This window comes from Salvelinus namaycush, chromosome 21 (assembly GCF_016432855.1).
Source record: "Salvelinus namaycush isolate Seneca chromosome 21, SaNama_1.0, whole genome shotgun sequence".
Lineage (NCBI taxonomy): Eukaryota > Metazoa > Chordata > Actinopteri > Salmoniformes > Salmonidae > Salvelinus > Salvelinus namaycush.
Window position 1 is genome coordinate 33,026,464 of NC_052327.1, and position 24,770 is coordinate 33,051,233.

A 24,770-nucleotide genomic window follows, 5' to 3' on the forward strand; every position below is an offset into this window, starting at 1 on the left:
TAAAAGTGACTGAGGAAAAGGGGGGGGGGGGGGGCAACAAGAAAGCAGCTGATCTTTTGTTGTGTGTCTTCAGGGAGAATAATGCTGCATCGAGCAGAAATGACGTATTCTTTTTCATTCCATTTCCTCACTCCTACTCCTAGAAGGGATCAGCATGGTGTTGGAATACTATGACAATCTTATCAGGGCTTTTTACATTCACCACTTTCAAGTGGGCTGCAGTGCAAGTAATTTATTTTGGGTCAGCTCATTATGTCGCTTTTGCTTGACTTGTGTAATTTTAATGTGCCTGAGGAAGATCTTTGCTACTTTGCCTAGTTTTTCAATGCATTTGTATGGTTGCTTTAAGATGACACGCAACACCCTTTCACATCATTTCATTCTCCTGGAGCCTTTTATTGGAAACTGAAAATAAGTCATAATCACAAAGGAGATGGAATCTGTAGAAAGGGAATGCTGTGGTACTTGAAATAGAAGGCATATGTTTTGAATGACAATGTCATTTTCTTCAATCAGATGTTTTAAAAGGTCTTGATTTGGCTGTACAGGGAGCATTTTTCAAAAGAAAATAAGTACCATCTTTATATCAGTGCTGTGAAATAATTTGGTATTATTTATCGACCCTGGCAAAGTTCTATCAAAACCCTTTTCTGATGTATTGAGAGCTTCACACATTTGCTGACTGTTTGTCTGTGTGTCACATGTGAGGGCGATATCACACAAGCGGGAGCAGAAAATATTTAGATTTAATTTGTGTAGCGCTTATCATTACAGCAAGAATCTCAGAAGCTCTTAAAACAAAACATTTTAGTTAGCCTATTGACCGTTCTGGCTGGAAGATCTTTCACAGTCATCCACAGAAGCAGGTTTAAGTCCAACAGGTCACATCCTGTGTCCGATTCACTCTTCATGCGCACCTTCCTCACCCGTGCCGTACACGTCTCTTCCGACTGAGGTCCAGTTGAAGGGTTGAACAGGGGGAAATGATGGTCAGATCCAGGAGGGAAACAAGTCAGTCAGGTCACCTCTTGCCCTCCCCAGGTGTAAACTTCTTGGTAAACCCCTCCGCAAAAACATGTTGCACCCACCGGGATGAAGCCATGTAGACACTAAGCTTGGGGCGCATGAAACTCACTACAGTCAACAGGGATAGTCCACCTTGAAATTAACTATTGTGGAAAAACCTAAGTGATTCTCTGCCATCTTCAAAAGTATCCAAGCCTCTGCCATCTCTTGTTGTTGTTTCAAATAAAAACATATCTCAGATTGTTCTGGTAATTCTCACATAGTAACTTTGTGAGAAAGGAAGAATGTTTTAACATGCTGTTTACAAATTGTCAATTTTAGGCCCTTTTTAGACCTACAGTGCATTCGGAAAGTATTCAGACCCCTTGACTTTTTCCATATTTTGTTACGTTACAGCCTTATTCTAAAATGTATTAAATAAAAACCTTAGCTACCTACACACAATAACCCATAATGACAAAGCGAAAACAAGGTTTTTAAAACACAAATACCTTATTTACCTAAGTATTCAGACCCTTTGCTATGAGACCCGAAATTGAGCTCAGGTGCATCCTCTGTTTCCATTGATCATCTTTGAGATGTTTGTACAACTTGATTGGAGTCCACCTGACTTGAATTGATTGGACATGATTTGGAAAGGCACACCCCGGTCTATATAAAGGTCCCACAGTTGACAGTGCATGTAAGAGCAAAAAACAAGCCATGAGGTCGAAGGAATTGTCCGTTTTAGAAATAGGCTGTAACGTAACAAAATGAAAGTCAAGGGGTCTGAATACTTATCGAAATGCATTGTATACATGCCTCCTGTTAGACCTTATGATCTGTGAACCGTGCATGATAGACAACATCTTGGTGTCATTATACTCCTTATAGTGTGCTGCTCTAAAATATGAAGTGTGTAGATTTTTAAATAACATTTCACATTCATTTATTCAACATATTAATATCTCAACTACCCTTTTTTGATTTTGCTTATTTTTTGTTTGAACACAATTTCCAGAATGGGCTCTCTGTTGATAGATGGCGCCGGAGGGGATGGCTGTCGTTATATGGGCTCTTAACCAACTGTGCTATTTAGTTTAATTTTTGCATTGTTTGTAACTTATTTTGTACATAATGTTGCTGCTACCGTCTCTTATGACCAAAAAGAGCTTCTGGACATCAGGACAGCGATTACTCACCTTGAACTGGATAAAGAATTGAGTCAGACGAGAAGGATTTACTCCAGACACCCTACAAGGCCCTTAACCCTGTCATTCGCAGGAGAAAGAGACAGAGATATCGCGGAAGGAGATCGGGGTACCTTGTAAGGATCCGGCGACGAGTGTGTAATCTGCCTTTGCCATTGGTACTATTGGCCAACGTACAATCGCGAGATAATAAAGTGGACGAACTACAGCTGGCGGGTTATACACTGTATCGGGAGAATAGAACAGCAGCCTCTGGTAAGACAAGGGGTGGTGGTTTATGTATATTTGTAAACAACAGCTGGTGCACGATATCTAAGGAAGTCTCCAGGTTTTACTCGCCTGAGGTAGTGTGGTCTACAGCATATCATGAGATGCTCTATCTACCAAGAGAGTTTATCTAAACTCTCTAAGAAACGTCCCTTTTTTCAGGACCCTGTCTTTTAAAGATAATTCCTAAAAATCCAAATAACTTCACAGATCTTCATTGTAAAGGGTTTAAACACTGTTTCCAATGCTTGTTCGATGAACCATAAACAATTAATGAACATGCACCTGTGGAACGGTCGTTAACACACTAACCGCTTTCAGACGGTAGGCAATTAAGGTCACAGTTATGAAAACTTTGGACACTAAAGAGGCCTTTCTACTGACTCTGGAAAAACACCAAAAGAAAGTTGCCCAGTGTCCCTGCTCATCTGTGTGAACGTGCCTTAGGCATGCTGCAAGGAGGCATGAGGACTGCAGATGTGGCCAGGGCAATAAATTGCAATGTCCGTACTGTGAGACGCCTAAGACAGCGCTACAGGGAGACAGGACGGACAGCTGATTGTCCTCGCAGTGGCAGACCACGTGTAACAACACCCGCACAGGATCGGTACATCCGAACATCACACCTGTGGGACAAGTACAGGATGGCAACAACAGCTGCCCGAGTTACACCAGGAACGCACAATCCCTCCATCAGTGCTCAGACTGTCCGCAATAGGCTGAGAGAGGCTGGACTGAGGGCTTGTAGGCCTGTTGTAAGGCAGGTCCTTACCAGACATCACCGGCAACAACGTCGCCTATGGGCACAAACCTACCGACGCTGGACCAGACAGGACTGGCAAAAAGTGCTCTTCACTGACGAGTCACGGTTTTGTCTCACCAGGGGTGATGGTCGGATTCGCATTTATCGTCGAGTCCTGTACTCTGGAGCGGGATCGATTTGGAGGTGAAGCGTCCGTCATGGTCTGGGGCGGTGTGTCACAGCATCATCAGACTGAGCTTGTTGTTATTGCAGGCAATCTCTACCCTGTACCCTCATGTGGTACCCTTCCAGCAGACTCATCCTGACATGACCCTCCAGCATGACAATGCCACCAGCCATATTGCTCGCTCTGTGTGTGGTTTCCTGCAAGACAGGAATGTCAGTGTTCTGCCATGGCCAGCAAAGAGCCCGGATCTCAATCCCATTGAGCACGTCTGGGACCTGTTGGATCAGAGGGCCATTCCCCCCAGAAATGTCCGGGAACTTGCAGGTGCCTTGGTGGAAGAGTGGGGTAAAATTTCAGAGCAAGGACTGGAAAATCTGGTGCAGTCCATAAGGAGGACTGCAGTACTTAATGCAGTTGGTGGCCACACCAAATACTGACTTACTTTTTGACCGCCCCCCCCCCCCTTTGTTCAGGGACACATTATTGAATTTCTGTTAGTCACATGTCTGTGTAACTTGTTCAGTTTGTCTCAGTTGTTGAATCTTGTTATGTTCATACAAATATTTACACGTTATGTTTGCTGAAAATAAACGCAGTTGACAATGAGAGGATGTTTCTTTATTTGCTGAGTTTATATTCTTCGTGGCTGTCTTTTCACCACCACAAAGAGAATTATGGTCAGGTTTCAATCTTCCTGATTCCTGCTTACAAACAAACAACTAAAGCCGGAAGCACCAGTGACTCGGGTCAATAAAAAAAAAAGTGGTTAGATGAAGCAGATGATAAGTTATAGGACTGTTTTGCTAGCACAGACTGGAATAGGTTCCGGGATTCTTCCGATGGCATTGAGGAGTACATCACATCAGTTACTGGCTTCATCAATAAGTGCATCGATGACGTTGTCCACAGTGACTGTACGTACATACCCCAACCAGAAGCCAAGGATTACAGGCAACATCCACACTGAGCTAAAGGGTAGAGCTGCTGCTTTCAAGGAGCAGGACTCTAACCCAGAACGTTATAGGAAATCCCGCTATGCCCTCATACGAACCATCAAACAGGCAAAGCGTCAACACAGGACTAAAAATGAATCGTACTACACCGGCTCCGACGCTCGTCTGATGTGACAGGGCTTGCAAACTATTAGACTACAAAGGGAAGCACAGCCGCGAGCTGCCCAGTGACACAAGCCTACCAGACAAGCTAAATTACTTCTATGCCCACTTCGAGGCAAGTAACACTGAAACATGCATGAGAACACAAGCTGTTCCGGACGACTGTGTGATCACGCTCTCCGTTGCCGATGTAAGACCTTTAAACAGGTCAACATTCACAAGGCCGCAGGGCCAGACGGATTACCAGGACGTGTACTTCAAGCATATGCTGACCAACTGGCAAGTGTCTTCACTGACACTCTCCCTGTCTGAGTCTGTAATACCAACATGTTTCAAGCACACCACCATAGTCCCTGTGCCCAAGAACACTAAGGTAACCTGCCTGGCTCACATTAACACCTTTTATCCCAAAAACCTTAGACCCACTCCAATTTGCATACCGCCCTAACAGATCCACAGATAATGCGTAAGTCCCCTCCTGTACTCCCTGTTCACTCACGACTGCACGGCAAGGCACGACTCCAACACCATCAGTATGTTTGCTGATGACACAACAGTGGTAGGCCTGTTGTGTCAACGACGAGACAGCCTATAGGGAGGAGGTCAGAGACCTGGCCGTGTGGTGCCAGGACAACAACCGCTACCTCAACGTGATCAAGACAAAGGAGATGATTGTGGACTACAGGAAAAGGAGGACCGATTTATGCCCCCATTCTCATCGACAGGGCTGTAGTGGAGCAGGTTGAGAGTTTGAAGTTCCTTGGTGTCCACATCACCAACAAACTAACATGTTCCAAGCACACCAAGACAGTCGTGAAGAGGGCACGACAAAACCTATTCCCCCTCAGGAGACTGAAAAGATTTGGCATGGGTCCTCAGATCTTCAAAAGGTTCTACAGCTGCACCATCGAGCATCCTGACTGGTTGCATCACTGCCTGCTATGGCAGCTGCTCGGCCTCCGACCGCAAGGCACTACAGAGGGCAGTGCGTACGGCCCAGTACATCACTGGGGCAAAGCTGCCTGCCGTCCAGGACCTCCTATACCAGGTGGTGTCAGAGGAAGGCCCTAAAAAGTGTCCAGGACTCCAGCCACCATAGTCAGACGAGCGGTACCGGAGCGCAAAGTCTAGGTCCAAGAGGCTTCTAAAAAGGTCCTACCCCCAAGCCATGAGACTCCTGAGGATCTAATCAAATGGCTACCTAGACTATTTGCATTGCCCCCCCACCCCCCACCCCCTTACGCTGCTGCTCTCTGTTTATCATCTATGCATAGTCACTTTAATAACTCTACCTACGTGTACATTTTACCTCGACTAACTGGTGCCCCCGCACATTGACTCTGTACCGGAACCCCCTGTATATAGCCTCGCTATTTTTATTTTACTGCTGCTCTTGAATTGTTTCTTTAATTTATTTTTTTAGGTATTTTTCTTAACTGGTTAAGGCCTTGTAAGTAAGAATTTCACTGTAATGCGCATGTGACAAATAACATTTTATTTGGTACTTTTAATGATATGACCCATTTTTATACATGTACATAGAAATCCTTTAGGATTGCACATTCAGCAAGTCACAAGCAGAGGATGCTCCCTTTGATTCCATTTTGCCATTCACTGTGTTGGTGGTGCTCATAAAATGTATCATACCTTCAGAATTAGCAGATAGCCCATTTGATATACTTGTAGATTTTATTGCATACTTATTCCATATTTTATAGCACACTAAGGAGTATAATGATACCAAGATGTTTTCTGTATCATTTACGTTTCACAGATCATAGGTGGATCACAAATCTATGTATAGGTCGTGATTGTCTCATAGTTTGATACAAATGTAAAAAACATTTCAAACATTGTTCCTCCCTTTTTTAAGTTTCTATGTGAGAATTGCCAGAACAATCTGAGATACCAAAAATATTTTCCGCTCCTTCTGGTGTGGTATTGCCCATGAATAGATAGATCTGTATTTCCTATTGAGCTGGGACTTAGATTACCTCATTCCCAGCTGTTAATGAGGAGAGGGGGTTTATTAGAATGTGAGACCAGATGATACGCTATGTTTTCCACTTGTAGGCAACAGGAAAGACAAAGGAAGAGTGGGATATCAAGGCCGCTCCCTATTAATCTCGCTTGATTGGTCTATGATTATATAGATTATGATGCGAGTGCATCCCTCCACATTAAGGTTGACACCGATCCGACTGAATCCAGTGATTACAAACAGCTAGGAGAAATGTAAAGTTCAATCTTGTTTCTAGCAAAGTTTTTCTCTCATTACAAATATGAAATGCCTTGTGATGGGATTTGAGAAGTAAAGGTTATAAGGGAACTGTTAATTTCCTCCATTGGTGTGTACATAAAAATTCCGTTCTCCTTGAGAGGTCAGTGATCAAATTAGGCTTTCTCACAGCTGGATATACTGCTGAATATGCACAATCAAAAGATCATAAAACACGTGTCATTTTTGACTAGATGGATTTCACAGTAGATTATGTTGGGGTAATCTGGCCGTGAGATGCAGATGTGCGCAGCAAGGGAGGCTTTGCTATAGATGCCCCCAGCCTGTCAGCTGTGAATGTTGCTTGATTTGAAAGAGAACTAGGTCGTGAACCATTTGATTCCATTGAAGCTGTTTTTAGTTGTTAGTGCTAGTAACTCCCCATGGTTTTATTATATTCTAACCGTGAATGGCAAATGAACCAGGAGGAGGTTTTTAATGGGTGTTATGCTTCTGCTCTAAGCTCTCACATGCTCTCTCTAGCTCTGTAGCTGAAGCTAAGGCTTTTCTCTTTGCAGTGTACTGGATAAATCTGCCTGTCCACCCATCTGTACTGCACTGCACTGATTATTGACATTAATCCCCATAGTTAAAAAAATTAAATAATTTTACTTGATGTTTCACAGCCAGAGACAGTAGGTGATTGTTTTGTCCAAATATATGGAGCGTTTTCTGAGAAGTCATTCTGTAAATCGTGAAGAATCCAAGTTTCCAGCTCAACAGACTATGATAATAGCAGTCTCTCTCGCTGCTAAATGAAATAGTTTCTCATTTTCCATTCGCAATCAAGTATTTTTCTATGCCCACAAACTACCCAGGGCCACCAGAGGAATTATTTGCTTATTCACTGTGTAAGGCAACATATAAAATGCAAAGCAAAATTCTATAAATTAGATTCTCTGACCGATAGGGCAAGCAGAGGATTACTTATTTTTATACTGCCAGTATACCAAAATACTACATTTTAAAATGTTTCTATGAGAAAATTTGTTCTACAGAAAAGTAATTGCAGAAAAGCAGAACTTGCATTCTAGGGAAGTTAACTGTGGTAAATGAGAGGCTGACTAGAGGGAGAGTTCAAAGCCACATGCCCAGAGTGTGAATGAGTACCATGGGGACTGGATGGTCAGATTATCTATTGACCCATGGCAGCTCCTTGATGATGACAACCTTTCCTTGTTCTTAGCCTCTCCTTGGGGGTTGGGCTCCAATGTCACTGCTGTGGCAGACTGTGCTGTGTGGAATTAGTAGATTATGATGTTAGATCTGCCAAACAAACTGACATTGTGTATAGTTCATGGTTTCTTTGGATGGTATTATTGTTTTAGCTGTGAATATCCATCTGTAAAGATTTTACTTAATTGATTAGTTAGTTCATTGATCTTAGGTGGTCAATTGTGCCTTCCATTTGACATGAGCAATGTTGTATGGTGCTTCGTACTTGTTCCTGTATGTCAGGTCTCTTCTGAGCTCAGACAAACCAGCCTGTGACTGTCAAGCTGTGACAGTAAGCACTTTGACAATAGGAGGGGGAGAGGTCTGTTTTGGCTCACCCAGCATCCCACCATTAGTCAAGTTCAGCGTGGTTGAAAAATAGTAATTTCTGTGTATGAAAAGAAAAATCCACTTATTCTGAGAAAGCCAGATGAATCATCTGAGTCTCATGAACACACCATCAGGCTCCTCCAGCTGTCATGACTACTACCACAGATTGTAAGGGTGAAACTGCTATTATATATGGTTCACAGATGAAGCCCAAGCAGCACGGGGCAATAATAATAACCATATTCTCTCCTGGATTATAGTATTAACCTTGTAATTAGAAGCAATGGGATGTAACTCCAGATTAATTAGGCAAGCAGAGAGAGCCTGTGTGGAGTGGTAGATAAACCAGTGAGAAGTGGGAGAGTTCTCTCATCTCTAAGACTCATCAGGGATAAGTAGCAGCGTACAGACCAGGATAAAGTCGAGAGGAACAAAGCAAACGACTAAACAAACATGCACACACCCACATGCCTACCTACTCTCGCCCACACCAGTCTTAACGTCAACGGTGAAGAGGCGACTCTGGGATGCTGGCCTTCTAGGCAGAGTTGCAAAGAAAAAGCCATATCTCAGACTGGCCAATAAAAAGAAAAGATTAAGATGGGCAAAAGAAAACACACTGGACAGAGGAACTCTGCCTAGAAGGCCAGAATCCCGGAGTCGCCTCTTTACTGTTGACGTTGACACTGGTGTTTTGCGGGTACGATTTAATGAAGCTGCCAGTTGAGGACTTGTGAGGCGTCTGTTTCTCAAACTAGACACTCGAATGTACTTGTCCTCTTGGTCAGTTGTGCACCGGGGCCTCCCACTCCTCTTCTGGTTAGAGCCAGTTTGCACTGTTCTGTGAAGGGAGTAGTACAGTGTTGTACGAGATCTTCAGTTTCTTGGCAATTTCTCGCATGGAATAGCTTTCATTTCTCAGAACAAGAATAGGCTGACGAGTTTCATTTGAAAGTTCTTTGTCTCTAGACATTTTGAGCCTGTAATCGAACCCTCAAATACTGATGCTCCAGATACTCAACTAGTCTAAAGAAGGCCAGTTTATTGCTTCTTTAATCAGTACAACCGTTTTCAGCTGTGCTAACGTAATTGCAAAAGGGTTTTCTAATGATCAAAAATGGTGGATATATGTTGCCCTAAAACAGGGGTGTCAAACTCAAATACCCAGTGGGCCAAAATGTAAAACCTGAACAAAGTCGCGGGCCAACATTGAACAAATGAACCTTTTAATATGGACCCAAACAAGTTTTGCTTTAACATTGAATATGGAACAAGCATCGCTTATTACCATACAATATATAATTTAATAGTGGAGACATGCAAAATCGAATTTCAAATGAAAAAACACATCAATGGCATTCATTTATTAAATAAATAAAATTTAAATAAAAATCGTATGCCTCTTTTCTATTTGCAGCCTTCTGATTTAAATACCAAAATAAACTTTTTCCACTGGCTAATAATTTTACAAATAAAATGATAATAAATCAATCAACCATTCAAGCCCATGCCTTGTAGCAAGAAAAAGTGCACAAAGAAAACATTAAATATTGCACACTGATCTAATCTGATGTGCCCAAGCCAGATACCTGGCATCTCTTCTTGGATGCTAGTTCATCAATGTCTGGGCTCAGGCTCTGAGCTGAAGAAATCCTCAGTATCGAGCGAAGGTGTTCATCAGTCAGACGTCTCCTGTGAGTTGTTTTGGTCATCTTCATCGAGGAGAAAAGTTGCTCGCATAGATAAGTGCTGCCGAACATGGAGAGCATCTGAGCAGCTTGGGTGCGGAGCTGAGGCATTGTGTCAGGGATGAACCGTGGAAACTGTGCGGCGTCCACAGCATCATACTTTGACTTCAGCGTGTCGTTGCACTGGAGTTCAATCAGCTCCATTTGGATGTTGGTTGGTGCATTTTCCACATCAACTGCGAAGGGATTACTAAGCAGTTCAAACCTACATTTCTGGACATCGAAGTCGGCAAATCGCCGGCTAAACTCAGCGGCGAGAACACTGAGTTTTTCAGCAAACTGTGCGCATGGGAACACGGCGGTAGAGATCTGCGCTTTTATGGTTTGGCAGCAGGGAAAATGGCAAGGGTTTCCTTGCAGCATCTGATTCTCCCACAGGCACAGTTTAGTTTTAAAGGCCCTCACTGCAGCGTACATGTCTGTGATGATGCGCCCCCGCCCCTGAAGCTGCAGGTTCAGCGCATCGAGATGGCTCGAGATGTCACAGAGAAAGGCCAGCTCACACAGAAACTTTTGCTCCCGGAGCTCTGCTGTATCCTTCCCTTTGGTTTCCAGGAATTTACATATTTCCTCACGCAGCTCGAAACATCTGTTCAGTACTTTTCCTCTGCTTAGCCATCTCACCTCTGTGTGATACGGCACGTCTGCGTATTCCGAACCACACTCCTCTAGAAAAAATTTAAACTGGCGGTGATTCAGACCTTTGGCTCTTAAAGTTAACTACCTGTGTTACTGTGGTCATAACATGTTCCATCTTTAGGGCTTTGGCACACAGTGATTCCTGATGTATGATGCAGTGGTAAACAGTTAGCTCACCTGCACAGTTCTCTTCCCGCATCTTCTCCCGAACCATGCCCACCAGTCCACTCTTTTTACCGCACATCGCTGGCGCACCATCTGTCGTTAATCCAACGAGTTTATCCCACGGCAGCTTTATTTCAGTTACACATTTGGAAACCTCCTCAAAGATTTCCTTTCCTGTGGTTGTGCCATGCATTGATTTGAATCCCAATAGCTCCTCCGTAACACACAGATTTGAGTCCACTCCACGGATGAAGACTGACAGCTGAGCAGTATCAGATGCGTCGCAGCTCTCATCCACAGCGAGGGAGAACGCAACGAAATCTTTTCCCTTTTCCATCAGCTGGTCATACAGATTGGTGGCAAGATCACATGTGCGATCAGCTACTGTGTTCCTGCTCAGGCTCACGTTTGAAAATGCTTGCTTTTTCTCTGGGCATACGAGGTCACAAACTTTCATCATGCACTTTTTCACGAACTCTCCCTCATTAAAGGGCCGGGCTGATTTTGCGATCTCTGCTGCCACTATATAACTTGCCTTTACAGCAGCCTCACTTTGATGTGGCTTTTTTGAACATATTCTGTTGTGAAACCAAACTTCTTTTCATCTCCTCTACTTTCTGGCTCCTTTGAGTCATGTCCAGGTCCTTGTATTTGTCATGGTGTTTCATAGTGTCGTCTAATGTTGTACTCTTACAGCCACGTTGACTCCACAAACAAGACAAACAGGTTTGTCTTTTACATATGTAAACAGATATTCTGCCTCCCACTTGTCCAGAAAGCTCCTGTTTTCTGCCTTTCTTTTCGCCATTTTTGGGAAGGGATAGCGCGCTGACAGTTGTAGCGTCTATGTTGCTATGACTACTGTCACAGAGGAGAGGGCGTTTCTGGGTCCTGTCCTGATTGGCGCGCGAAAACAACAGCAGAGCATTATGGGATTCGTAGTATTAGCGGTGAATGCGCTGTATAATACCGGCGGGCCAGCTCTAGTAGTAATTTGGTATTGTCTCGCGGGCCAAATATAATTACCCCGCGGGCCAAAGTTTGACACCCATGCCCTAAAAGGTGCAAAGTTGGTAGAATCTTAACAAAAATGATTCACAGCTGTGATGGGTGCCAAAGGTGCTTCCACAAAGTATTAACTCGGGGGTGGAGACTTATCCAATTATGATATTTCAGCTTAAAAAAATTTTATTTGGAAAATGTTCTATAACTTTCTTTCACTTTGAAAATGTGGAGTAGGTTGTGTAGATCTGTAGGGGGGGAAAACAAATGTCAACCTTTTTTATATAAAATTTTAAGGCAGCAAAATGTGACATGTTCAAGACTTTCTGTAGGCATTGTATCTAGCTTGACAGTATTCCAAAATATGATTCCATGCTGTAGCAACAGAAGAGGTCTATTCCAATTTGAGACATTCAATTGAATAGCAGCTCTTCACTCTTTTGCCATACCGCCAAACAAAAATTCCGTAATGCACTACAGACTTCCGCTAGTCAGCTTCAACAAAACCTTTTAAAAGTCCATAAAAGCACCAGACTTCTCTTTAAAGCATGTGTCAAACACGAGGCCATGAGCTGGATCCAGCCCGCGAGCCCATTTTAGAATTTATTTCATTTATTTAAAAAATAATAATAATAATTTTAAAAAATTCTGGGGAAAAACAATCTCAATCAACATTGAAATGATTTTAAACCAAATCGAAACTGTATAGAAATGATAATAGACCCACATTTATAGTATCTTGACTATGTCCAGCTTGCTAGCAGTCATTGGAGAAAAAAAGCTAGACAGTCAGGGAACATCAAATTCCAAAAGCAGGGAGGACCATATAATTGTTTTATTTATTTATTTTTCGGATTCTAAGTGCGGCACACCGAACCTCCGTGAAGACCAAATGCTGCCCGCGGGAGAAAATGAGTTTGACACCCCTGCTTTAAAGTGTTCAGTAGAAACAGCAGAGTTACCATGTTCAGGCTCGAGTTGTTAGGCATCTTAATTTCCTCCAGTCCTGTTGCCAGTAGCACCTGCAACCCCCTTCGTCCTCCTCAGGGGTGTGTGAGCTGCCATATGCCCAGCACAGGCTGCTCTCCGGTGGGATTATTATAACTCCTGGGCCCCTCCACGAAGCCATACGATGAAGTTAATTGGGGATCTATTCCGCTAGCACACTCCTCATCATCATCTGAATGTCACTGCTTTTTATCCTACATCACTTACGCCGTTGTGTGAATGAAGCAGTGGATTAATTAATGTTATAAATTGGCTGTTAAAGTGAGTAGTACACAGTGCTTTGAAACGTCTGTTTAAGGCTAGAATATAGAGTCAATCAACCACAGACAACACCACCATAGAACAGTGGCTGCCTGCCCGTTAGGGGTGGCGCCCCACTTGTGATTTGTAGATTTTTTTTTATTTTAAATAAAAATTAAATGCTCATAAAAGTGAGGGAAATGTACCCTCTTGAGTGGCGCAGCAGTCTAAGGCCCTGCCTCGCAGTGCTTGAGGCGTCACTACAGCCCCGGGTTCGATCCCAGGCTGTGTCACAGCCGGCCGTGACTGGCAGAAAAATTTGGCCCAGTGTCGTCTGGGTTAGGGGAAGGTTTGGCCGGACGGGATTTCCTTGTTCCAGGTGCCTGCAAGTTGACTTCGGTCGCCAGTTGTACGGTGTTTCCTCCGACACATTGGTGCAACTGGCTTCCGGGTTAAGTGAGCAGTGTGAGCAGTGAGCAGTGTGTCAAGAAGCAGGGTCGTGTTTCGGGGGATGCATGGCTCTCGACCTTCTCCTCTCCAGAGTCATCCATACAGGAGTTGCAGCAATGGGACAAGACTGTAACTACCACTTGGATATCATGAAATTGGGGAGAAAAAGGGGTAAAAATATATTGTTCAAAACAAGCTGTTCAGGTACTACTCTGCCCCTCAGTGACTGCTACAGCGGGCGTATAGGCCGTGTGAACAATGCTTGGATTGTTTTGCCAGCTATTTGCTATGAGGGAGAACTGCCCCAATGAAATGTATGCAATAAAATCCTGTGATTAAAACAGAACAAAGTAAATGGACCGTCCTGCAGCACTCAAATGTGCTTTCAGAACTTCTGAGTCTCTCGCGCCAGGCGGCTTTCTTCTGCACGTGAGACTAGATCTGTTCTATCAGGTACAGATGGCGCTAAAGCAAATAATTGAATAATCATAACAGTCATGGGAGCCTGGGACATGATAAACCGGACATCTACACCGAACAAGAGTCAAAAGATACGCTAGCTAGACCCTTCTCATTGCGGCTCTGGTAGGACAAAAAAGAATGACGGTTGGCCAATTGGATTGTTTCCCCCCATGTTGTTCATCGGTTTCTACTGTAGGTGGTGGGGCGACATGTTGTGTGGACTAACACCCGGTTTTATGCTGTTTATCACAAAGCATGATCAAATTAATTAGCCAGCTACAGTAATTTTGATATAGTTTTGTAGATTTTTTTTGGGGGGGGGGTCAAATTAACCAGTTATCTACCTTTTTGATAACCAGCTAGCTGTTAGTTTGTTAGCTAATTAGCTCCCATGCCAATTTTAAATCTTTCTAAACTAATATCTGACTAACTTAGAAATATGAAGTAATTTCAGAATGAAAGTTAACTGGCTAGCACATCATGCTTTGTGACATTATGTTAGCTAGCTAGCCCAGTTAGATCATGTGTGTTCACTTGTTTCAGCATGCTTGTTGCATTGTCCCTGGTGCGTTCGTTCATGAGCTGGCTGCTCGATCTAAATAGCAGTGGTTGAAAAAGTACCCAATTGTCATACTTAAGTAAAAGTAAAGATACCTTTTTAATAGAAAATGACTCAAGTAAAAGTGGGTCACCTAGTAAAATACTACATGAGTAGGAATCTAAAAGTATTTGGTTTTAAATATACAACCACCTGAGCCACTGCCTGTTCACCCCCCTATCATCTAGAAGGCAAGCTCAGTACAGGTGCATCAAAGCTGGGACCGAGAGACTGAAAAACAGCTTCTATCTCAAGGCCATCAGGCTGTTAAACAGCCATCACTAACAATGAGTGGCTGCTGCCAACATACTGACTCATCTCTAGCCACTTTTGAAAAATTGGATGTTATAAATGTATCACTAGCCACTTTAAACAATGCCACTTTATATAATGTTTACATATCCTACATTACTCATCTCATAGGTATATACTGTACTCTATACCATCTACTGCATCTTGCCTATGCCGTTCGGCCATCGCTCATCCATATATTTTTATGTACATATTCTTATTCATTCCTTTACACTTGTGTGTATAAGGTAGTTGTTGTGAAATTGTTAGATTACTTGTTAGATATTACTGCATGGTCGGAACTAGAAGCACAAGCATTTCGCTACACTCGCATTAACATCTGCTAAACATGTGTATGTGACAAATAAAATTTCATTTATGTAATAGTTACATTAATTGCTGAAATATACTTAAGTACCAAAAGTATAAATTCCTTATATTAAGCAAATCTTTTTAATTTACAGATAGCCAGGGGCACACTCCAACACTGACACAATTTACAAATGAAGAATTTATGTTTTGTAAGTTCGCCAGAGGCAATAGGGATTACCAGGGATGTTCTATTGATTAGTGTGTGAATTGAACAATTTTCCTGTCCTGCTAAGCATAACATTTTTTACGAGTTATTGAGTGTCAGGAAAAATGTATGGAGTAAAAAGTACATAATTGTCTTTAGGAATGTAGTAAAAGTTGTCAAAAATATAAATAGGAAAGTACAGATACCCCAGAAAACGACTTAAGTAGTACTTTAAAGTATTTTTACTTAAGTACTTTACACCACTGCTAAATAGTATAATCTATCTGTACTTTACCATCTTAGTAAAATGGCGCCGACAGATGGTCGCCTCACTTCCTTAGAAAACTATGCAGTTATTCGTTTGTTATTGTATTATTTCTTACATTGTTAGCCCAGGAAATCTCAAGTTTTATTACATACAGCCGGGAAGAACTATTGGATATAAAAGCAATGTCAACATACCAACATTGCGACCAGGAATACGTCTTTCCCGAAGTGGATCCTTTGTTCGGACCTCCACCCTGGACATGGGATCTTATCCCAGAGGCAGACCAAAAACAAAGCAGTCGCCACAGGAGAGGCAGACGGAGCGGCCTACTGGTCAGACTCAGAAAGCGAGCACACCATCCACCGCTTCCAAGCATATTACTCGCCAATGTCCAATCTCTAGATAACAAGGTGGACAAAATTAGGGCACGAGTTGCGTTCCAGAGATAAATCAGGGATTGTAACATTCTCTGTTTCACGGAAACATGGCTCACTCGGGATATGTTGTCAGAGTTGGTACAGCCACCCGGTTTTTTCTTGCATCGCGCCGACAGAAACAAACATCTCTCTGGTAAGAAGAAGGGCGGGGGTGTATGCCTAATGATTAACGACTCATGGTGTAATCACAACAACACACAGGAACTCAAGTCCTTTCGTTCACCTGACCTAGAATTCCTTACAATCAAATGCCGACAGCATTATCTTCCAGGAGAATTCTCTTCGATTATAGTCACAGCCGTGTATATCCCCACCCCAAGCAGATACCTCGTCGGCCCTGAAAGAACTTCACTGGACTCTATGTAAACTGGAAACCATACATCCTGATGCTGCATTTATTGTAGCTGGGGATTTTAACAAAGCTAACTTGAACAAGACTTCCTAAATTCTATCAGCATATCAAATGCTCGACACAAGCTGGTAGCATTCTGGATCATTGCTACTCTAACTTCTGCAATGCATACAAAGCCCTCCCCCGCCCTTTCTTCGGCAAATCTGACCACGACTCCATTTTGTTGCTCCCAGCCTATAGACAGAAACTAAAACCGGAAACGCCCGTGCTCAGGTCTATACAACACTGGTCTGACCAATCGGATTCCACGCTTCAAGATTGCTTCGATCACATGGACTGGGATATGTTCCGGATAGCCTCAGACAATAACATTGATGTATACGCTGACTCGGTGAGTGAGTTTATTAGCAAGTGCATCGAAGATGTCGTACCCACTGTGACTATTAAAACCTTCCCCAACCAGAAACCGTGGATTGATGGCAGCATTCGCGCAAAACTTAAAGCGCGAACCACCGCTTTTAATCATGGCAAGGCGACTGAAAACATGACCGAATACAAACAGTGCAGCTATTCCCTCCGCAAGGCAATCAAACAAGCAAAGCGTCAGTATAGAGACAACGTAGAGTTGCAATTCAATGGCTTAAACACGAGACGTATGTGGCAGGGTCTACAGTCAATCTTGGATTACAAAAAGAAAACCAGCCCCGTCGCGGACGTCAACGTCTTGCTCCCAGACAAATTAAACGCCTTTTCCCGCTTTGAGGACAACACAGTGCCACTGACACGGCCCGCTACCAAAGCCTGTGGGCTCTCCTTCTCCGTGGCCAACGTGAGTAAAACATTTAAACGTGTTAACCCTCGCAAGGCTGCCAGCCCAGACGGCATCCCTAGCCGCGTCCTCATGGCATGCGCAGACCAGCTGGCTGATGTGTTTACATACATATTCAATCAATCCCTATCATATCACCTCCACCCTACCTAATACCCTAGACCCACTCCAATTTGCTTACCACCCCCAATAGGTCCACTGACGATGCAATCGCCATCACACTGCCCTATCCCATCTGGACAAGAGGAATACCGATGTAAGAATGCTGTTCATTGACTACAGCTCAGCATTTAACGTCATAGTACCCTCAACTCGTCATTAAGCTCGAGACCCTGGGTCTCAACCCTGCCCTGTGCAGCTGGGTCCTGCACTTTCTGACGGGCTGCCCCCAGGTGGTGAAGGTAGGAAACAACATCTCTACTCCATTGATCCTCAACACGGGCCCCACAAGGGTGTGTTCTCAGCCCTCTCCTGCACTCCCTGCAGGAGTGCACGCTTCCAACTCAATCATCAAGTTTGCAGACTACACTACAGTGGTAGGCCTGATTACCAACAGCGACGAGACGGCCTTCAGGGAGGAGGTTAGGGTCCTCGGAGTGTGGTGTCAGGAAAATAACCTCTCACTCAATGTCAACAAAACAAAGGAGATGATCGTAGACTTCAGGAAACAGCAGAGGGAGCATCCACATCAACGGGACAGTAGTGGAGAAGGTGGAAAGTTTTTTAAAAGTTCCTTGGCGTACACATCACGGACAAACTGAAATGGTCCACCCACACAGACAGCGTGGTGAAGAAGGCGCAACAGCGCCTCTTCAACCTCAGGAGGCTGAAAAAATTTGGCTTGTCACCTAAAACACTCACATACTTTTAGATGCACAATCAAGAGCATCCTGTCGGGCTGTATCACCGCTTAGTACGGCAACTGCACCGCCCTCAACCGCAAGGCTCTCCAAAGAGTAGTGCGGTCTGCACAACGCATCACCGGGGGCAAACGACCTGCCCTCCAGGACACCTACAGCACCCGATGTCACAGGAAGGCCAAAAAGATCATCAAGGACAACAACCACCCAAGCCACTGCCCGTTCACCCCGCTATCATCCAGAAGGCGAGGTCAGTACAGGTGCATCAACGTTGGGACCGAGAGACTGAAAAACAGCTTCTATCTCAAGGCCATCAGACTGTTAAACAGCCATCACTAACATACAGAGGCTGTTGCCAACATACAGACTCCAATCTCTGGCCACTTTAATAAATTGACTTAATAAACGTATCACTAGTCACTTTGAGTAACGCCGCTTTAATAATGTTTACATGTCCTACATTACTCATCTCATATGTGTATATACTGTATTCTATACCATCTACTGCATCTTGCCTATGCCGCACGGCCATTGCTCATCCATATATTTATATGTACATATTGTTATTCATCCCTTTACATTTGTGTGTGTGTGTATAAGGTAGTTGTTGTGAATTTGTTAGATTACTTGTTAGATATTACTGCATTGTCGGAACTAGAAGCACAAGCATTTCGCTACACTTGCATTAACATCTGCTAACCATGTGTATGTGACCAATAAAATTAGATTTGATGATTCGATTAATCTGATCAAAACAGTGGCAGCATGTGTAGCAGTGGTCATTTGGTTTTTGACATGCAAATGTGAAATAGGTGTATTTATGCTGTTGTTCAAAATGCACAGATCGCGCTATATATATATATATATATATATATATATATATATATATATATATATATATATATATATATATATATATATATATATATATATATATATATATATATATACACACACAAGCATGTGAACACCCCTTCAAATCAGTGACTTTGGCTATTTCAGCCACACCCGTTCCTGACATGTGAATAAAATCGAGAGCACAGCCATGCAATCTCCATAGAACAAACAATTGTCAGTAGAATGGCCCATACTGAAGAGCTCAGTGACTTTCAACATGGCACCGTCATAGGATGCCACCTTTTCAACAAGTCAGTTTGTCAAATTTCTGCCCTGCTAGAGCTGACCCGGTCAACTGTAAGGGCTGTTATTGTGAAATGGAAACGTCTAGGAGCAACAACTGCTCAGCCGCGAAGTGGCCACACAAGCTCACAGAACGAGACCGCCTAGTGCTGAAGCGCATAGCGTGTAAAAATCGTCTGTCCTCGGTTGCAGCACTCACTACCGAGTTTCAAACTGTCTCAGGACAAGACCTGTTCGTTGGGAGCTTTATGAAATGGGTATCCATGCCCGAGCAGCCGCACACAAGCCTAAGATCACCATGCGCAATGCCAAGCGTTGGCTGAAGTGGTGTAAAGTTCGAGTCTGGGGCTTTTTTCCATGGTTTGGGCTAGGCCCCTTAGTTCCAGTGAAGGGAAATCTCAACGCTACAGCAATAACATTCTAGACGATTCTGTGCTTCCAACTTCGTGGCAACAGTTTGGGGGTTATTATTATTTTCTTTTTTGCTTAACCTTTATTTAACTGGTGGGAAGGCCCTTTCCTATTTCAGCATGACAATTCCCAATGCATAAAGCGATGTCCATACAGAAATGGTTTGTCGATCGCTGTAGAAGAACTTGACTGGCCGGTACAGAGCCCTGACCTCAACCCCATCTAACACTGTTGGGATGAATTGGAACGCCGCCTGCCTAATCGCCCAACATCAGTGCCTGACCTCACTAATGCTCTTGTGGCTGAATGGAAGCAAGTCCCCACAGCAATGTTCCAATATCAAATGAAGATCCTTTCCAGAAGAGTGGAGGCTGTTATAGCAGCAAAGGGGGGACCAACTCCATATTAATGCCAATGATTTTGGAATGAGATGTTCGACAAGCAGGTGTCCACATACTTTTGGTCGTGTAGTGTATCTTCTCAAAGAAACTACCTGTAGTTCAAAAACTTGGCATCATATTTCTGTCATGCTGCTTTGTTGACAACTCCAACCACCTCGTGCCTCAAGTATTCAGCCAATCAGTGGCCGCCACTGCCACAGACATCCGCCTAAGTAAACCACCAGGTTTGTGATTGATTATTTTCCAGTAACCTACTGATGCAGCCATATGCACTAATCTGATTTAATCACCCTAAGCCCCACATTGATCCACTGATGATCCACTGACATGCTGTGCCAACTGTCCTGGGGCATGACTGGGCATAGAAGCAGTGGTGGGCATCTGAGTATGTCTCTGAGAGTGTCTGGAGTGTTGGAGTGCCCATGAGTTTTGCCAGATACCTCATGCTGTGGGCTAGGTGGAGTTAGCTCATGGTTGAGAGTTGGTGAGTGACACTATATATTTTAAACTTTGCAGATGATGGATGGAATGGGAGCTTTTGGGGATTTTTAACCTTTATTTAACTAGGCAAGTCAGTTAAGAACAAATTATTTACGATGACGGCCTACCCCGGCCAAACCAGGACGACGCTGGGGCAATTGTGCGCCGCACATTGGGACTCCCAATCACGGCCAGATGTGATACAGCCTGGATTCAAACCAGGGACTGTAGTGACACCTCACCTCACCTCACTGGAGCATGCTCACTAGTGTGAAGTTCAGAAGTGTTTCCGTTTCTTTTTGACGTGTGGGGGTTTTGCATTTTGATAAGTGCCACCCGCACATCCGATCTTCCTGGGTTTCAGGAACCTCCTGAATATTCCACTGTAGTTTATGGATCTCAAACAGCTTGCAAACATTAGGACTATTGAGGTCAAGAACTCAAGGGACGATGTGATCAACTGCTCTGGCCTTCAAATTGTATATATATATAAATAAAATCCTTACACTACACACCTGCATTATTTCTAGGCTTTTGTATTGTTTAGGGGATTTGGGAAAGGTTCAAAATATAACCTTGTTTTGCTCCGAACACTTAACTAAAGCTGTCCCAACAGTAGGTAATGGTGCAAGGCAGATTTCCACCAGTCTGTCAGCTGTCCCCGATTGTCTCTTTAACGAGGTTACTGAAAGTGATGGCTGGGACGTGATCCCGCCCACTGCTGTGGGTGGCACCACACAGAGGTCAGGGACAGCAGGCAGACACTTGCATAACTCCTGGTGACTGAGCTGATTGGACGTGGCTCTCTCTCCTCACTGTCAGATTAGAATCCTACACATCTAACCAGACTGGTACTGAGGGATCTGCAGAGCAGACACTCCAGGGTGACACGCATCTGTGACCGGGATGAGGAGGACACTCTCTGGGAGTATTAGCTCTTAAAGGTAAAGGACTCAACGAAACGATATAGATGTGCAAAGTAAACAGCAGTAGTAGGTCAACATCTGCAACAACCACCTTTTTTAAAGAGATTGTTTTAAAGTAGCTAATAACCTCTTGTGGTAAGTTTTGAATTCCTGGTCTCCATTTATGTAAATGCTTCCATACATGCATGGTAAACAGATTGGTAATTGTAGGGCTTAGAGGGCACAGAGAATTACAACTGCCCTCCCGTCCCAGAGAGGTGGCACTCTGCCACGCCTCCCCTGGCTGGTCAGGGACATGGTCAGCCAGAACTGGGCACATCCCATTCAGCCATAGGTCTGAATCTCCTGTGCATAGTCCTCCAGGCCAGCATATGACAGCACATCCCAGCCTCTCAGTGAAGGGCCCTCGTCCCCTGTGAGGGCTTCAGTAAATGTGCGTATGCAAGAACTGAATAAAATATATTTCCCAGGATATGTGAGTGGGCTGTCTGTTCCCATAAGCCTCTCTGGCAGGGAGGTGGCAGGGCGAATATGTGCAAATGTTGTATTTAGTCTGTCAGGGCACGTTTTCCGTTTCCGTCGACTGGCTTCCCTCAGGTTGTCATATTATTAAATTATTTAATATCATTGCAGTGGTTTTGACCTTAGTGTCATTACATTACAAGGGTAAACATAACATCCATACTGTGCTGCATGCCCATAAACTCAACATGGAGCTTGTGTAGCCCTGGTATTCATGACGTATTCACTAACAAAAGTTCTTAGCGCTCTTACTATTCCCCCAGTCAACCTTTGTCCCAGGTGTTACGGATGGGACTTGAGCGAGGCCTTTTTCTTCTTTCAAGCGGTTTACCTTCAGGCCCATGGTGCCTTGAGAGACACTGTCTGTTTTAGTGGGAGGAAGCACATTTATGATTATGATTAATTTCATTCACACTGTCTGAGATATGGGGAACTGGACCTGTAAAGGGGGGAAATTATGCAAACTCTACAACACACGATAACACTTAAATAATAATATTATTTCTCATTTGTCCTATTTTAGGACGATGTATACATGTGTATTATATACATTTGTGATTTGAAATATGTTTTTTTGCATATCCCAACTCCCCCTGAGACCCTCAGAGAGTGGGGTCACGGCCATGGTCTGCCATTTATTAACGGCGAGCCAGGAGCATTTAGGGTTAAGTGCCTTGCTCAAGGGCACATCGACAGATTTTTCACCTTGTCGGCTCGGGGCTTAAAACTAGTAACTGTTCAGTTACTAGCAACTGTTCAGTTACGCTTTAACCATTAAGCTACCTACCTTGAAGTCTAAAGAAAAACATAATCTTAATTTAGGTATACTGGCTGGTTGTGTAATGTAATGAATGTTTATTTCATTTGAAATAAAATTCAGACACTACCTTTCAAACCAAGCCAAACTAAGTCCATTATTAAAATATTTACTATTAAAATATGATTGTTTCTAGCTCACTTGGCTGTGTTAAATGCAGTGGTTGTAATTGTACAATAGAGCAGGTGCAACTTTGAGCAGGTGCAACTTTGACTAGGAGTGGTTTGAACAAAGGCATCAGCGTAGCACTTTACTCACATTGCTCTCCAATCACAAGATTGGTCTTGTGAATACTTGATGGTTTTCCTCTCTGATGGTTTTCCTCTCGCTCAGTTTTCCTAAACTTGTGCCCTATTTTCCTGATTAGGAGCAGAAGTCAAGCATATTGTGAGCAGAAGTTTTACTGCAAATGTCTTGTTCTCAGGAAAACATTTCAATCTGTTTCACTGAATATTCAAACTCCACAACACTCAGATGAATATTTAATCGAAAGGATATAGGTTTGCATAGACAGAGACTATCAGAATGACCGTAATGAAAGGTCATGTGATGACATGCATTAATTAGTCCTAGTGTTTTATAAGACCTCTCAACTTGATTGTCTCTTGATATTTCACAGCAGATTCATCTGTGCAGTCAGGTCTATATCATCAAGATCATTTTGAATAATTTTCGTGTTTTAAAGGACGTTTGTACAGAACTAGTAACAATTCTTAATTATGACCCAGAATACCTTGGACCATGTGTCAAACCACGTATGGCCCATTCAATCCGGCCCGCAAGTGGTTTGAGTACAAAAAATATATGTACTTTGAAATGACTTAACCCAAATCGAAACTGTGGAGAAATGATAATGGAACTACATTTCTAGTCTTTTTGCTATATCCATCTAGCTAACAGTAATTTCTAGTCTTCTCACTATATCCAGTTTGCTAACAGTCATCGAAACAAAAGCTAGAAAGTCAGGGAGCATCGGAAATTCCAAAAGCGACGGATAGAGATTTTTTTGGGCGAGGAAATATAATCAATTTTGAGTGCGGTACTCCGAACCGGTGAAGACCGGATGCGGCCTGTGGGGGAAAATAAGTTTGACACTCCTGCCTTAGACATATGTACCCCCTTATCCAGGTAACACCTAAGGTCCAGATTATATACAATAATGCTTCAAAATAAACAGAATTACCAGAATTGGACAATGAAGATAAATCATAATAAGGGGGAGATTGTTACAATGAACTTAAATGTTCAAAGTCATGACTGTGAGAGAATGTATTGTTCGTATTATAAGTCAGATAATTGCAGCACAGTAGTACTGTCTCGCTCTACCACAGCTTTCCAGGAAGTCACTCTCTGAGCAATTACATTTTCCTGATCTCTTTTATAAGACAATTTAATTTCTATCAGCAATGCTGTAACTTGATTAGCTCATAAATCGTATCTTATGTTTCAATCAAGCAGTATGAACTTGCAGGAAGAAATATCTATTTGAAGTGCATAATATTGATTTCAGGATGTAGCTAGTATACTCAAGGCTTTAGTTGTTGAGCTAAATTATGAATCACTAGCCAGTCATGTTTCCTGCTTGTCAAATTACATGTGTGGGCTGTGGAATGGTGTGTGTGTGGTGTGTGTGTGTGTGTGTGTGTGCGAGAGCCTCCTGACAGGCCTTGTGGGTAATCCTCAGACATGATGGATAATGATGGTGTCCTGACTGCAGAGGGAGGTGATCCATACCCCACAGAGGGGGATTTAGGACAGATGAACAGAGTGAAATACGATGCCCATTTGGACAGATGCAGTAGGCTGTCACACCATGTGAGCACATCAGGATGAGCTACAAATGGTGTCTGATAGTTG

General features: G+C 43.3%; 1 protein-coding gene across 1 annotated transcript in view; it reads left to right on the plus strand.

The window, feature by feature from the left end:
- LOC120065863 (polypeptide N-acetylgalactosaminyltransferase 18-like) overlaps nt 1-24,770 on the plus strand; it is an 88,346-nt gene that overhangs the window by 8,570 nt on the left and 55,006 nt on the right. Inside the window, exon 2 of the mRNA XM_039016909.1 lies at nt 8,691-8,698. Coding sequence (XP_038872837.1) covers nt 8,691-8,698 — 8 coding nt within the window. The remainder of the gene's footprint in view (nt 1-8,690; nt 8,699-24,770) is intronic.